This window comes from Plodia interpunctella, chromosome 25 (assembly GCF_027563975.2).
Source record: "Plodia interpunctella isolate USDA-ARS_2022_Savannah chromosome 25, ilPloInte3.2, whole genome shotgun sequence".
NCBI lineage: Eukaryota > Metazoa > Arthropoda > Insecta > Lepidoptera > Pyralidae > Plodia > Plodia interpunctella.
In genome coordinates this window covers 1,542,320-1,559,749 of record NC_071318.1, presented here as the reverse complement: position 1 = coordinate 1,559,749, position 17,430 = coordinate 1,542,320, and the positions used below count along the sequence as shown (strand labels likewise).

Here is a 17,430-nt window from a genome sequence, read left to right as displayed (position 1 = left end):
AGACACACACACACAATAGGCATCAAATATTTTACCGACCTCCGTGGCCTAATGGTCATCATGCCGGACTGCTAAACTGGAGGTCCCGGGTTCGATCCCCGGTCAGGTCAAAATGGAAAATTATCTTTTTTGGGTCTTGGATGTTTATTTAGAAATGTATATTTTATAAAAGTATCGTTGACTTAATATCCAATAACACAACTCTCGAACATAGGTACTTTGGGGCTAACTCAATCTGTGTGATTTGTCTTTAAGTATAATTTATTTATTCATACATAATAATACCTATATTGCAAGTTTAAAAAATTCCTAGTTAATACATTATTCTAAATTGTACCATCGCATGATTAATATAAACGAACATCACTTTTTTTTTAAATTGAATCACTATAATGTGAATCACTGGCATCATCCCACTATTGGACAAGACAGAGAGGACATAGATAGATAGAGACAGGAAATTAAACATTAAAATTGTATTAAAAGCCCTTTCAATAAACATATAAATTTTTAGGGATTCTATATTTTCTTAAGGTAAAATTGAATACACATAATTTTTTGTAAGTATGTACCTACTTATCCTTTTATTTAATTTATATGTCATTAAAAGTAATTAAAAAGTTGTGCTACTATAATTTTTAAAAACCTTAGTACAATACAGTACCATTACACTCGATAAAGTCATAAACTTTGTTAGTAATAAATGAGATGAAAAAATTCAGGACCCGAGCGGGAATCGAACCCACGACTATCGAACCCATTGCCTAACATGAATAACTTGTTTGAATATACAAAAGGTAACAAAATATAGGTGCCTATTTTTTTTATCAAAGTGACATGGTCGGAACCGTGTCACTTCGGCCGAATATAAATGACCTTTTGTATATTCAAACAAGTTATTCATATCGTACTTTATTTAACTACCTATAGTTTACTGATCTAATCTATATTGTAATTTAATCGTTATAATCTAATCGTTAGTGTAATTTCAATAAAAACCCTCATCCACGTGGGCTCACGTGGCGTGTGATTCCGGAATAGCACCATATCACGTGGATGTCGTACGAGGCGACTAAGGGACCCACGGCCTAGGCAGCTGATAGGCAACATTGGCATTCCCTAGAAGGGTTGACGTCAGGCAGGCGGCCGGTTGTAAAATTACAGCACTTCAAAAATTTATACTTTCTATTATATTTATATATATATATACATTTAGGCTTCACAACTTCGAACGTAATGGGAAAGATGGAGAAATGAGAGAGAGTTTCAATAAAAACCTTCCTTTACTCGTAACATTAACCGTCTTTATATTCGTAGCAAAAACTTTGGCTACTTCAGTCGGTAACGAAGGGAAAATAGAAAATTCAAGGCTCGTTTTCAGAATCGCTTCACGAAACTTCGACTGTTTAGGCTATTTGAAGCTTCAAAGGCCATTTCATACTCTATTCTAAAGTCATGCTTTGGTAAATAAATGTATTTCGCAGCATCTCTCTCTCTCATATGAGCGTTTCCTATTTATTTATTCACCCGTTGAGCGTCGGAGCCCAGAGCCCGCTTTCCTAAAGTCTCGCCTTTTTTCCGACAATTGTAACGAAATTGTCCTTGACGACATCAAAGCAGCACTTCTTGTGTCTTCGCGATGTAAGCTATACCACATTTAAAGTTAGACAAAAGACCATCCCCTGTGCAATTATGAAAACCGCATCCAATTCCATCCAATAGATTTTGTGGTTTTTTTTTAACTAAAAAAATATCACATTGCTATTCATTCAAAAATATTAATAAATTCAAAACACGATAATCCCGAATTCAAACTTAAATAATATACACTGTACCTGAAGACCTGCAGCTTTCCCCCACGGCTCAGTGGGATCAAGGCGGGCCCATAAACCGGCTTTAATGGAATCGAATCCCGTAAAACTGAGCGGGAACTGTTTATGGCTAACGGTTTATGAGAGTTGCAATTTACTCGAATGGCTTCACGTAGGTTCTTATTACGTTCTGTTTAAAAATATGTGTTGTTATAGTACATTGTGATGCAAATCTTGGCATTACTTATGAAGCGGGATTTTGCGCGATGCGAAGTGGAGCGCGATAACATTGCAGAGTATGTAAACACTATCACTACATAGTATAAAATAAAAGTCGCGTTCCGCTGTCTGTTTGTCGGTAATAAGGCTGAAAATTACGCAACGAATTTCGAAATAAATAAATAATAGATTAAGTACCTATTTATATGTAATAACAATACTATTCATTATATTTTTATTATGTGGATTTTTTTTCTACAATTTAAGATCCGAAAATACTTATTTGTTTCGGTCACAATATGATATTACACATTAATCTAATTGTAATTAGCATAGATTTATTTATCGAAACATATATTAACTTTTTTCTATATCTTTTCTATAAGACTCTCGGGGTCTTAAATTATAAATACGTATAAAATAAGTAAATGAATTAATTATATACACATTATATTTTATGATTTAAAGTTTTATTAATGGACTATTATAAAAATAAAAATTCTTGTAAGTAAATTATTTTAATTCTTTAAAATAAATATAGACAAATGGCAGTTTATTTGAGGTGAGGTAAATTGTTCCTCGAATAGCACCCAAAAAACTAATAGATGCTCTAAACGGAACGGTAATTTGTTTGTTTGTAATAAATTTATTACACGAATATAAGTACATTAATCAAAATTAATACAAGAAAGATACATTGTACAACGGCGGACTTATCCCACGTAGGGATCTCTTACAGTCAACCGGCGATAGGTTGAGAGGACGTGTATACAGTAGCAGGCTAGTCAGAAGTACTAGCGTACCACATGAACAGAGAAGACTATAAATTGTAAGAAAATAAACAAATATACTTAGGAAAAGTAAAATACATATAAATATAACAATAATAACATAAATATTAACAATTTTAAAAAATACATAAAATAGGTTATTTGTTGTTCATGTTGGTGCAAAAATTTTTGATTTTGTTATAAACCATTTGAAATTAATTGATTATAAAAAAATTGTTTTTGTGTAAAAATATATACGTAAAAACAGGATATAAATTATTCATACAAATTTTTAGGTTATCATATAATAATTAAGTAACCAATATTCTACGGAAATATACCTATAACCACTATTACCACATCTCTATACCTAATTATTATTTTTGAGATTTTTTTCACTGTTTTTAAGTGAGTTTATTTTTTCGGCATTTTTTCTCTGCAGTGGTCATTCCGAAAAGCTAGTCATGTAGCTTGTATCCTTTTGAGAATTTCATTTATATTTAATAATTTGAAATTAGATGTGAAAAAGCGCCGAAGGTCTCTAAATAAATAATTTGACTTTTCTCCTCTTTGTATATTGCGGTATTACGCTTCTAAGTCTGCGATCAGCGTAAAACAAATATGATTGGGCTGTGATTTGACAACCGGCCTCTTGTCTGATGTCACCTTATGGGAATGCTATTATTTCATTTCAGCTTCCAATACCATGTGTCTCATACTCGCCTCGTATGATATCCACGAGAGGATAAATTGGTCCTAATCTAGAGCACGCCTACTTTTTAATATTGAGGAATATTTTTGAAAACAAATTATTTTATTGTTTTTTGAAAAAAAAATACTAACCTCCTAAAGCTGTTGCCGTGAGGTTATTGAGCATGGCCTCAAAAGGCCAACCCTGGCCGCCCCCTATGTCGACATCTTCCTCAGCACTGCATCACAAATCATTGAAAAAAACTTCTTCAAAACACACCACCGAAAATCCTACGAAATTCACTTCTCCAATCACATGTAGGAAACTGCCTGCATTGTCAAAAAGAACACCGGGCGATTATTTAAAAATTTCAAATTTCGAACACAAGTCTTCCCGCGTCACAATTAAAAAAAAACCGCGATCACAAAACGTCAAAAAGGATAAAATTCCGGCAAAAAGCCGCCTTAATACAAAATAATTATCGCTGTATTACCCCCAATTAGTTTTAATTACGACTCCGCTCAAACTTATTTACACACTTAATTTTTGTTATAAAATTAATATAACCCGTTTAGTATCAATTTGTATAAATTTACAGTTTGATTGGTTCGCCCTTAAAATGATCGTTTAATGTGGAAACCGAGCGGCGACTGGTACAAAAACAGATATGTAGCGCTCACATTGTGGCCGATAGACCGACAGAAAGCTGAACAAACAAAAATATAGTTAACTCTTTCTAACGCCCACATTCCTATATCTGTCTGTCTTCCACCCGCGCAGTGCATCAGTAATGGATGCTTACATTTTGTTTACGTTCGATTTGAACAAACGAATAATCTATTATTTCATTCGTGCACGTATTATTGATATGAGCCTTTCGCGTTCATGCAATATTCATAAACCGATATTCCTATACCCGTCTCTATCTAACTCCCACAGCGCTCATTTGTTCCGTATAGTTCTGTCTTTGTCTACAGCGAGTTTGAATATCGAACGCGCGCTCCGTCACTCGTTTTCCACCAATGGGAGTGGAGAGAAATCACTTTAGCGTCGCCGTGGGGTTGGTACGGGCGCGATATTGAAATATTATTGCTATAGTCCGAGCGAGGCGTTCCGTTCTTTGTAATGGAAAAAACAAATACAACGCGATATAGCTGTGTACAGTAAATGAGAGCACTCGAAGCTGTGGAAATATTTCAGCGCGTCCGAAACGTCGCAGATTGAGTGCGATTTCTTGTAAAGGCACCTTTAATTTTCGGACATCGTTGAATAAGGAATTTGGTTTCGTAAAATGGAACGGACCGCTTTCTATTCCCTCTATCACTTTTTTCAGTAACTGTACTTAGTTATCTTTATTTATTTTTTTAAATTTTTGTTTATGGTTAGAATTTTAGATGTGTCCTTTAGAAATAATTTTTCAAAATACCGAATTCATATAATAAGTATATGACAATAAATAATGTTGCCATTTTCACATTTACTATTCTTATTCGGTGCCTCACTTTAGTAGCGCAATAGATTTATTTTATTAATAAATCTATTGCGCTACTAAAGTGAGGCACCGAGTGCAGAACGCTGGCAGTGTTTTTCACTTAACATAAATAGTTTTTTTTAATACTGAAATTAGTTAAATATCCTTATGACTACGGAACCCTAAACCAAGATATGCTGCACGAGTTTATTTTTAAATGTATGTTGTGTCGCCTGATGTGTATATAATGCTGACTATACACACGGCAAACTGATGGCCAAACTCTGGCGAATTCGGCGTACATTGCTAGTTTTTATTGCGGTAAATAAACGCTCTTATACAAACTACGCAATGTTCGTTCATTCGCGTCGACATCTGAGTTCGGCGATAGTGTGTAGCCGGCATAACAACATACACAGTACAATACAACATAACAGATAATATGAAATTCCAGGAACGCGGGATACAGCTACGAGCTACGAGAATGTCGAGTGCTACGCCGTAGCGCATCGTAGCACCCTCTACGAGATATGGGAATTACCTTTGTGTGGATTGAATTTCGAATTTATTTGGAAACTATAGCTTTAGCCCGCGGCTTTGCCCGCGTAATTTTCCCGGGACGAAAAGTACCCTAAGTCCTTCTCCACACCTCAAATTATATGTACTCAAATTTTCAAGGATATTGGTTGAGCAGATAGAGCGTGAAAAGGTAACAAACAAACATACTTTCGCATTTATAATATTAGTTAAGATGGTGATGTTGGACATGAGTATAAATCTAACTCTCCATATATATTTTGTAAAACCTTTGCTTGTAAATAAATTCCCATATGCAAGTAAAAACTTGCCTTAAAATATAAATCGAACATGTGTCGATTCAACGGAGGCCAGACAATGGACATAGTGACTTTTCCTGTGCATCGCTCTCTTTTTCTCTCTTTCTTATTCTTTTATATTCCCGGTTAAATTCGGGGTTGTGATGCCGCGACGCCCTGAATCAACTTAAAAATAATAGCACAATTTTGAAGTTCTAACTGCGATTTTATGACCAGCCGTCTGTCTGACGTCCCTATTTGGGAATGTTTATCTATCTATCAGTCGCCAAGACTATGTGTCTCTTCCACAGGAGGATATGTAATGGTCCTATTACAGGGCGGGAGAACACATCATAAGTGTCACTGTGACCCTGAAGAAATAATTCTAATCTATACACGATCCAATCTGCAGTCAAATTTGCAATGTGTTTCCGTATAAAAATCACGCAAGCGAAGCCACGGGCAGAAGTTAGTAATGAACGAAGCCATATTATTGCATTCGGCATGTCAAAGCGAGAGGTTATTGCAGTCTGAAGAGGCCCTCCGACCTCTCAGTCCTCTGAGGCAAACCTACTCCAGATATATTAAATTTTTGATACTTGTTTTACCAGTATAATACACGTGGTTACAAATACAACACGGTAGATTATAAATTTTTATTTTGGTGACTATTCGAAGGCCCTTATATTATTAGAAAATCTAGTGATAAATTAACTGTGACGATGACAATGCTTTCAAAGATATGACAAAAATAAAATAACACATTTTTGGACTCGTCCGAACCCTCCATACTAAATGACACGAACAATGTGACGTCACGACCGAATAATATCTTCGCAAAGAAAAAGCTATATTTGTTCGACAGCTACATTAAATATTACGCTTATGGTGATAACTTCTCAATAAAAAAATTTGCAAAATATTAGTTTTTTACGATGGTCGAGTTTTTACGACCAACTTTAAATCTTCGTATTCAGATCCAGCTGCATTGTTACAGTCTATGAATTATCACAATAATCTCAAACATATCTATTTTATCTAGGGCATGCATATTTTTTACAATTTTCTGATTTTGTCATCAGTTCCTATACATTTTTTTTTATAAAATTGTAATAGGCGCGTTTTTCTAAGTAATACATACGATTAGTTGTAATAAGATCGATCTGTTAACAAAATGAAAGGATGTATTCACCAAAATTTACCTTTACAGGTTTCGTCAAATTTTAGAAATAGTCTACCTTATCCTAGGTCAGTGCGGAGTGCGGATTTACTAATAGGTTTGATCCTTGTATACTGAAACATGATATATATCAGTCGTTGGTAATAAAATTGTATATAGCAATTATTGCCCGCGCCTCCGCCCGCGGCAACATGTACATGTCACTGTCCACCTTGGTTTTGTCCACGCGAACATACACAAAAAGATTGTTAGATTAGACAATAAATATAGAAACTAAATTTCCCATTTAAAACATGCATTTATAAAACATTATTTCTGCACCAAGAGATGATGCAGAGGTGCAGAGAGAACAGAACATTTTTGGGGTGCAAACACAACAAAGAGAAAATCATTCAATATTCTTTGTTTCGGTTTAAGTATTTTTGTAAAAAAAACTTATCATTTTAACACAATGTATGTAGGCACTTAAAAGATTTTCCTTGACATGTGACCTAGCTAGCTAGTGACCCATGTAACTTTATGAAACATCTGATTGAAGGAAAAATCGAAACAAGAAGAGGAAAAGGAAAGCCAAGAAGGGCATTCCTAGATGAAATGAAACAGAAGGCAGAGCTCGTGTCGTATAGGGAGGTGAAATCGATGGCTGAGGACAGAATAAGATGGAAAATGCTCCACCGACAAGAACAAAGTTCTTAAATTAATTGATGATGTGACCTAGCTAGATCGAATTGTGACCCCGCAAGCATGTGCGTGTTGCCTGAGGGCCCACTTCTTAAAGGCTAATTGCGAAAATGGATATATTACGAAATAAAAATAGAAATCTACGAATCTGAGCGATATTTCCTTGTTGCCAACATTAATCTAGTCGCCATCTTGATTGTTCTAGCCCGTTGTGGGCACGAAGCGTTAGTGTCAAGAATATGGCAGTAGCATCAAGTTTTCAAGTTCAAGTGTTTTTCGCGCCATTTTTGTTTATTTTCATAATATCCCCAAGATAGTTCGTAATTTCCCATACACATAAAAATATGATTCGACATTTTAAATGCTTGATTTGAAGAACCTAATAACGTGTTTAAGATTCTAATACAATTACTAAAACATCATTTTATGGAGTACACAGAGGTAAAACGATAATAACAGTAAATATAAAATATCTTTGAATAAATATATATTAGGACAAATCACACAGATTGAGCTAGCCCCAAAGTAAGTTCGAGACTTGTGTTATGGGATACTAACTCAACGATACTATATTTTAGAACATATATAGAAAAACATCCAAACGCGGGCCAATCACAAAAAGATCATTTTCCATCGTGACCCGACCGGGGATCGAACCCGGGACCTCTCGGTTCAGTGGCAAGAACTTTACCACTGCGCCACCGAGATCGTCATTGGAGTAATAACCGAAACATAGACCTCTAGTCATCTCTTAGAAATTTCTATCGGAATTACCACAATGTATTTAAAAATTTAACGATTTCTAGTCGGAATAGTCTTCGAAAACACGAGTACAAAATGTATACACAAATATTGTACATTTAACTAAGTTATTGTCAGAATCTGTCTCATTTCATTACATACTTCAATAAATCAAGCACAAAGGCGGGCATTAAATAATAAAGCACAATCACAGACACGTGGCAGTCAGATTACATTTGTACCTTTGATTGTGACGTCACTGTTTATCTGTCAGCGTGAATTACATAAATAAATGGGGAATGTTTTTATTGACGTGTTTTATTTGAAAACTAGCAGCCCGCCCCGGCTTCGCACGGGCACAATATGCATATTATCCCAACTAATATTATAAATACGCAAGTAAGTTTGTTTGTTTGTTAGCTCTTCACGCATTATCTACTAGAGCGATTGTTATGAAATTTGGTATACAGGTAGAAAATAACCTGGAATAATACGTGGGGTACTTTTTATCCCGAAATTCCCACGGGAGCGAAGCCCCAGGGCGAAGCTAGCATACATATAAACCTTCCTCTTGAATTACTCTATATCTATTTTAAAAAAACGCACATCACAATGTATTCTTTCTTGTTGAGTGTTATTGCCAACACTGATGTCAGATTTTATTCCTAAAGGCATCTGATATGACTTTTACGACTACCTATCGGCATGAAACCAACCACTTAATTGCAACCAAATTAGAGACAGCCTTCACAATCACTTGCCCTCACTTAGCACGGGTTTCTCTAAGTTAACCTTAACACGTCTTCCCTTAAAACTAATGCAATTAAAGAGAGGGATGGGGAGTACTCGCCAGAAAGAGATAGAGAGAAAACAGTGCTTTACTGTATTTATTATCATTTCATCAACTATTATTTTATTTTTCTTTCATTATTTATTTTATTACATTGGAGTCAGATTATTCAAGTTGCCTAAAGACATCTGACATGACTCTTATATATAAATTATTTTATTTAGTTGTTAGGAAGATAATCGGTAATCCACCATTGTGTTTGTTTCGTCACGATGTTTTCTATCGTCGGAAGCAAGTGTTGGTATGTCAAAACTACAATATATTAGTATACAAATTCATTGTTTAATGAATTTGCTAAGTAGGTATTTTCATTAATAAATAAGATTAGACTGGAAAAGTTCCTAAGCAATATTGTATATGCGAAAGTAAGTTTCTTTTTGTTACGCTCGAATCTTCGTGAATTTATACAATATAATAACTTAGGGTACCTTTTAACCCGGAAAATAAATGATCCCGTGGGAAATTCACGCGGGCGAATCCACGGGCAAAAGTTAGTTTATTTATAACAATTTATGATTTCCTATTAGCAAATAAGAAATGTTAACACACAAAATCTTCTTAACCAAAAAACAACCAAAATCTAATAACAAACAAATCCTATTAATACTATGCACTAAGCGATGATTTTTAATAAAAAAACACACCCTCATTTTAATATCAGTCATGACTGAAGGCCTGTTTGTCTGTAACACCAAAAATACATAAGTGCAAATAAAAAGGCACTCAAAAATTAACTGAATATTTTTGTAAAAAGAACTCAGTTTCGCATAAACGGTCTATCGCTATTGGTGGAACTGTAACAACTTTAAATAGAATGAAATTGAGTTGTATGACTTTGGAAATAAGGTGGGTTTTTGGTTGCAGTTGAAATGATAACAATTGTAGGGGCAACGCATCGTTTCGTTAAAACCGCGTTAGTTTATTATAAGTTAATACGCCACCCGCCTTAACTCGACTAGCCAGATAACGTTTGGTAATATACAGTTGTGAACAAATTTAAGTATACTTAGTTTAAAGAAATATACTTATACTTGACTTAATATACACTTAGTTCAAGACATATATTAACTAGTCTGTAAATAAAATTTATTTATATATAATGGAAAATTGTGTTATGCAATATATATAATTTAAAAAATTAATGCTACAGTACAAGCTATTTAAACTCTTTATTTATTTATTTATCAATTTATGTACACAAAAAACTTAAAATATAAATTACATTATAAAAATGAGTACAAAGGTGCTACTTATATCAAATGAAATCTCTTCCAGTAGACCCGCGAGAGGAGATGTGGTACGTAGAGGCAGACTGGCGTGTCTTTATTTATTGATTACAGAGATCAAGCTGTAGATTTTTTAAATGCCGATAAAGAATTACAGTAAAATACCGTACGATGCAAATTAGAGCAGAAAATCTAGGAAAACGAACCCTGGGCTCCGACGTTCAATGGAAGAAACCAGAAAATCACTATAATGTCAGAAAGACGGAATCGCAACAACTGAAAAAAATAAGATAGCATTATTTAAAAATATATATACATACATATCATGCCTGCCTTGGGGATAAAAATAGATGGCATTTTTTGCAATGTATCCGAAATATTGCCCCAAAGTGTACGCAGTGCTCGCGCCCCAGTACAAGCGCTCTATTGTCATAAAGTTACACGCTTTTTAACTTTGCCGGGCCCCTGACATTGCCGTGTAATGTACTGTATTATTCATGGAGCACAGTTAATTTTTAACACCTTTTTAAGTTCGAATCAAAGGAAAATTCGTTTTGATAACTCACAAAACCATATGAGAGTAGCTCTATTTTATTTCGTCATATTATGTCAGTTCCACACTATCGCCGAAATCCGAGGCGAATCCACGAACACTGCGTAGTTTGTGTGAGTGCATTTTATTTACTGCAATGAAGTACCAGCAATGTATGCAGAATCCGTAAAAGTTGGACGAACTGTTCCGCGATAATATGGAGAGTTTAGGAATCACGATGTAAAAAGGAATCCATGTTCTCCTTGAAGACATAACGCTCATTTTTATCGTATAATATAATAGTATACAAAGAATTTTTTGAACAAAAATTATCTTTTGACCTAGATTTTTTTTTCAAATGTACATATAAAAAAATCGGAAAATGTGTCAAGTTAAAAGTAATAAAACTTAAAAAGCCGAATCGAATTTTCGATTGTTTAATCAAAAATATGTTTTTAATTACAGCCGAGACAAGAAATCCGAGTTTAATTAAAATCTTCTGATATCTCACTGCTATGAACGCCGGCGTACGGAGTTTGCCCACTAGTGCTTACATTGTTTACCATTTACGTCAAAATATATCGATATAACTAAATCGATATTTCACTTAATTGTAACTTAATGGCGAGACATGAAATTTCGAGATATACTAGATGCATTACCTGTTAGTTCGGTGATATATCATGTAAATACTAACTAATATATATAATGGAGTTATTAAGGGTATTCACTTATGATATGATTACCTTTATGGATGTACAAAAAAAACTTAATGTTCTCGGGTTGCTGGTGGGCTGCGGTTTTTCTTAGCATCAGGCAAATCTCAGAATCAAATAAATCTCAGTAATTTTTTTTTTTAAAGAAAAATAGCGTAATTATTAGTTTTATGGTTTTCCGGGCGAATTATTTCATCGTTGGCCTCGTGATGTTTCCCCATAGTGCAGGACGTGAGCTAGTTGTGAAAACAAGTGAGCATTGGTTATTGGTAACATTGGTTGTTACAACAACAACAGTTACGCGAGTTGTAGCTGGAGAAGCTCTCCTTGGTTCACATCTTTCTACACCAGACCGGAGTCCGCTTCGAGACCTCCGGCTTTCGTGTGACGAGTGAGGTCGACATACAGTAGGAGCATAAATCATCCTCACACTCCAAAAATCCAAATAAAATATTACTCTAGATCTGGCTGAAATTAAAATTCCTCACTCTGCAAAATTCCAAGTGGAATATTCAAATATGAGGATTTTTATTTCCAGCCAGTGTCAACCATTATGCATTAAGTGTACAATAAAACGCTGGGTACATTTTACGAGAGTATCGACTCGATAAAATGATTACCCTGTCCGCCCCGAGCTCGGACGGGCGTAAGAGCTAAGCCTTGTTCTTGGTCCCCGGGGAACTAATATATTGTTATTTGTAACTGGCATACCTACTGTGAAATATTAGCTATACAGCTGTGAGGTTGCGGTGAAGCGGTTAGCTGTTATGACGTACTGATTTATAACTAAATTATGTGAATTATATGAGATCTGAAGAGCTTGATAACTTTACATACTTATGATTGGTGAATTGATCGCAATAAATCAAGATACGGCATGGTCTTATAAAGTATTTTCTCTTGATCTGAATGATATCGTCGCATTCCATTTAAAGCATCAACCAACAATTTTCCGTACAAATTTGTAGGAAAACTTTTGTTTTGTTTTAAAGACATCGATTTGTGCTTTGAGTAATATTGAGTTATTGAAATGGAAGCTGTTTGGATTGCTGATACTCTGACAGAAATACTAACTAGAGATCCTTAGCAGGCGATATTTTTCCTCTCATTGCACTCGGAACCACCTTCCTTCAGGATTAAGTTATCAATATCTTTCAGCCTGTAATGTTAAGCGTTCATTATTAATTTCAAACTTTATTTTATAGTAATGTTTTGGAAAACGTGTTTTTTCAACACGATCAAACGTAGGTATGTACTGAAATTTATCTGGAAAAATGCCAAGGAGAGCGCGGTAACACGTGGCCGCCCTTTATCATAAATAGTGCGAAAGCCAGCGAACTACAAATCGCCTGCGAACATTTTTCCCAAATAAACCCATTTGATCCCGGCGGCGCGAATTAAAGAGGATACAGAGGAGACTCGCGCTCTAGACACAGTTGATGACTTTCTCTAAGCAGAAAGACAATTGGAGTTTTTTTTAAATTAGGACAAATCACACAGATTGTGCTAGGCCCAAAGTAAGTTCTAGACTTGTGTTATGGGATACTAACTCAACGATACTATATTTTATAACAAATACATATATAGATAAACATCCAAGACCCGGGCCAATCAGAAAAAGATCATTTTCCATCATAACCCGACCGGGGATCGAACCCGGGACCTCTCGGTTCAGAGGCAAGAACTTCATCACTGCGCCACCGAGGTCGTCGAATTCTATGTATGATTTGCCATACTCCGTTGCTCCGCTAGGTCACGTTTATGCCTGTTGACGGAACAACGCAGAATAATGTAGACATTGTGTAGAGTTTCGACGTAGGACAATGTAAGTCAGCTTCAAAGCCTATAGAAAATAACGGAGCACAACGGAGCCCTAAAATATCTTTTCGCCGGTTTACTTCAGGTTAATATATAAGTAGGTGCCGGTTAATTGGCAAATGGAAATAGGAAAATAATGCCACAGACATGTAACCAGACAGATGCCCCAAAAAAGGAGACGGTGCATACCGGCACATACTTATATATTAACTTTAACCTGCGCAGAAAAACTCGCCATTTTGTTTAAGCGTCGTCGACGCGTAGTTTAAAGTCAACGTCAAAGTTGACTGAAACTGACTGTGTAACTCACATTAAAACGCTCTGATGACGTCGTAAACATTGAAAAATTGGTTCGCTTGGTTCCGCGTGCAGCCGGACGAGGCTCGGTACATGTTACAACATTTATTGTTGAAATGACTATCTTTCTATATCCTATTTATATTATCCGCCAGTAAACAGGGCCGAATACAAATTGCCTGTAAGCAGGCAGTGAGCATAATTCAAAAAGTATTAAAGCGTGATTTATAAAACGCCTTTATGCCCACAAATGCGGGAATTCGCACGTACCCTCAGGGTTTTTATGGATAACATTCTGGATGATGTTAGGACAAGCTAATGTTTTAATACTCTGCTCCATTTTTCGTTTACCTGATGAAGGTTTAACATTTTATTTATTGAGATAAACAACAACATAACAAACTCTACATTCTTCCTCTCTTACTTCTTTCTCTCTCTCATCATTCGGGGCCCTGACGCCGCAAAGCTCGATAGCAATGTAAAAAATAGACTATAAAATTTTGAAGATTTAAAATTCCAACTCTTTGACGTTAACCCTCCTTGTTGTTGGCTATCAGTTGTCAAGAGTTTTTAATCGCCTCATACAGGAGAACACTGAGTGGCCCTATTCCAGGGTGGAAACACGCGCATTACAATTTATGTAATGACTTATAAAATATCACAAGTATGAAAATACAAAGCCATTTTTAAGGCAACTGATGAAAAAAATTTTTGTGAGTCGAGTCTCACAAAAAATTTTTTTTGTCACGTTGTTCATAAATAGAAAATTCTCATTAGGAAAAATACAAAATTCTCATTATGATGCTGCTGATACACTCCAAATGGTATTTCCTACGTGTGAATATCGGAATCACGATCTAGTTTTTGTGAAATTTCGCACTTCATCTAATTAATTAATTAGTGCATAGTCTGTAATTTTAATTAGACTAATTGATAATAAAATTTATAAACAGGAAGTATTTTATTGTAGATTTTGGTTATCTCAAGTCATAATTATATAGAGGTCCTAGAGTTCATGATTTTAGATTAAAGTCCTTGAATTCTATATATTTATTTTATTTTCTCGCCAAATTTGTCGCCTGTATGTATGCAGCAAAAATAAATAAACGTTTTATCTGTTTAACGATCAAATTCTGGAACATTTCCTTCAATTTTGATATGTAGGAAAAATTTTTCTTCGAACTTTTTTCAATTATTTATTAAATAACATTTCTCCAAGTGATCATTTCAATGCACTCAACGGCCCACTCTGAGCACTAAGCTAAACAGAAAGACACAACACATCCAGAAATCCTTTCCTAAAATATATAAAACAAAAAAAATATACATTTTAGGCTTTTGACTTTAAAATATATATTTTTTTTGTTTTAAGAGTATTCACTTAAACACTTGAACCCTAAAATTCATTTGAACCCTAAAATTTAATCTGTAAAAGTAACGAAATTCTAATTGAATCTCCCGTATCGTATAAGATTTTTTTTTCAGTTTTTACGATACATACATCAAACACACTTAATGACATCAAAGGAAACAATATACATTAATTATTGCCGGAATTCTCACGAGAATGCGTACATCAGACGCACAGACAAACCTACACAATACATTGTATACCGAACAAAATTAACTCTACACTTTTAAACTTAAAAGTCCAAAGCAAAATTGTACTTATTCCTACATATATAAGGGCTATGGGAGCCATTTTAAGGCGTATTATAAAGTGGTATTAGGAGGTCGAATTGAATAGTGCCCCCCGTTTAATAAACATCAATCAATTGTCTATTAAATGCACCTTTGCTGTATGATATTGTAGGTTGTTCCACTTTAGTATGCTGATTCGTTCCTTACAAAGTTGACTTTGAATGTCACATAATTCATTAAAACCAAATAGTATACAAGTTCTGAAATAGGGTAAAAAAAAGACAAAAAGTCACACAACAGTAAGGTGTGGTTCCTATACCGTAAACAAGTCAACAAGTGATATGAAAACTCCTAGTCTTGTGCCATTGTCTCAACGCGAATTGAGGTAAAGCTAAGGGTAAAGCGTAATCATAAATCAAAATTGAAATACTCAAGCCAGTGGGTTGCACAATTGCACGCCAGCTGTCTGCACGTGTCCCTGTCTACACAATCATTTAGCTGACATGTCTAAATCAAAATCATAAACCTTTTTAAATGGACTTGATATACACACACGCTTTTAACTTAATTTTGAAATTAGTAATGAGATGAAAAATTCTGAAATCGAGCGGGAATTACCTACTCGTGGATAACATTCGATCACAGATGGACGTCTTAACCACTGGATATAAAAGCCGTACAGCTTTAAGCTAAATATGAAGCATACTATGCATATACATGTCAAGATCATCTGCAAATGAACTGTGTTTTGTCTGTAATGATTTTTATTTTATTTCACGAAAAGGGACAAATCTGAAGCATCAAATAGAATCCACTAGAAATCGCCTCGCGCATCACCTGTCTGGCGCACGGCACGCGCTCTACAATATTATTAAATTGTTACTCGATGTACCGAACAATCGGTCGGGGCGAAGTGACAGATTCAGGGGGAGTGGAGGATGATAGAAAACTCGAATAGATATCTCGCATATTTTATTTAAATTATATTCTGTAGACGCTAGATTTCCTGTGAACTTCTTTTTTTTTCATAAAATAAAACATTATTATCATAACGTAGCAGGCGAGAAGAGAACCACGGTGGCAAACAATAAATATCCTTTTATTTTAAAATGGCACCAATATCATATATTTTGTTTATTTTAAAGGACTTATTCTTTTGTCTATCTAAAAAAAACTATTACTTGTAAATATTTTATTTTCAACGACAAATGTTTGAAATGCTTTGATTTCTCCACTTAATTTTTTATGTAAATCAAGCATCTAGTCGCCTACTACGTTTGCTGTGCCCTTACAGGGAGTCACTTGTACTATTAACTAATTAATGCATGTAACTTGCAATAAAATCTGAATCTGAAAATAATTACTGAAAGTCATATTAAAATAAATGTAGTATAGTTATAACTTTTTCTTAAAAAAGTATAAAGGTAAAATTTATCTCAAAATTCCCGCGAGAGCGTTGTCTCAGAACACGATGCCATTCTCCGCCAATGTTAGACATTATTGATTTTCGTTCCTCTCACACCACACGCTGACTACACTATAAAATTAAAAACCCACCCATCGTATTAATCATTGTACCTTATAAAAACATTCATAAGGTGCATGTCCACCCTAACTGCCGGCACGAGCCCCGCACGCGGCCGCCTGGAGGTAATCTCCTAATATCTATTTATTATGCCCCAATGTTCTGTTTTCGCGTCATTATCGCGGCGGGTGTGGACGCACCCTTATTTGCTGCAAGTCATCCGAATTATACGGTGTGAAATTGTTTAAGTTATGGCTTGTGCAAATGAGTGAAGATAAACATATAGTGAATGATAGACGATTTTCGTGTTAATAGTATTAACAGTTAGGAAGCAACCGGGCAAACGCTCATATAGAGATCAACATTTAATTAAGAAACAAGAATAAATTACAATAAAAATTGAAACGCAAAGATCCAAAGAGCCGAGTGGCAGGAAGACGCAGAAT

General features: G+C 34.9%; 1 protein-coding gene across 1 annotated transcript in view; it reads right to left on the bottom strand.

Annotated features, from left to right (window-relative positions):
- Nucleotides 1-4,137, bottom strand: part of LOC128680896 (homeobox protein orthopedia-like) — a 31,563-nt gene extending 27,426 nt beyond the window's left edge. The window contains exon 1 of the mRNA XM_053764375.2: nucleotides 3,644-4,137. Coding sequence (XP_053620350.1) covers nucleotides 3,644-3,677 — 34 coding nt within the window. The 5' untranslated portion in view covers nucleotides 3,678-4,137. The remainder of the gene's footprint in view (nucleotides 1-3,643) is intronic.
- Between the last annotated feature and the right edge of the window lie 13,293 nt (nucleotides 4,138-17,430).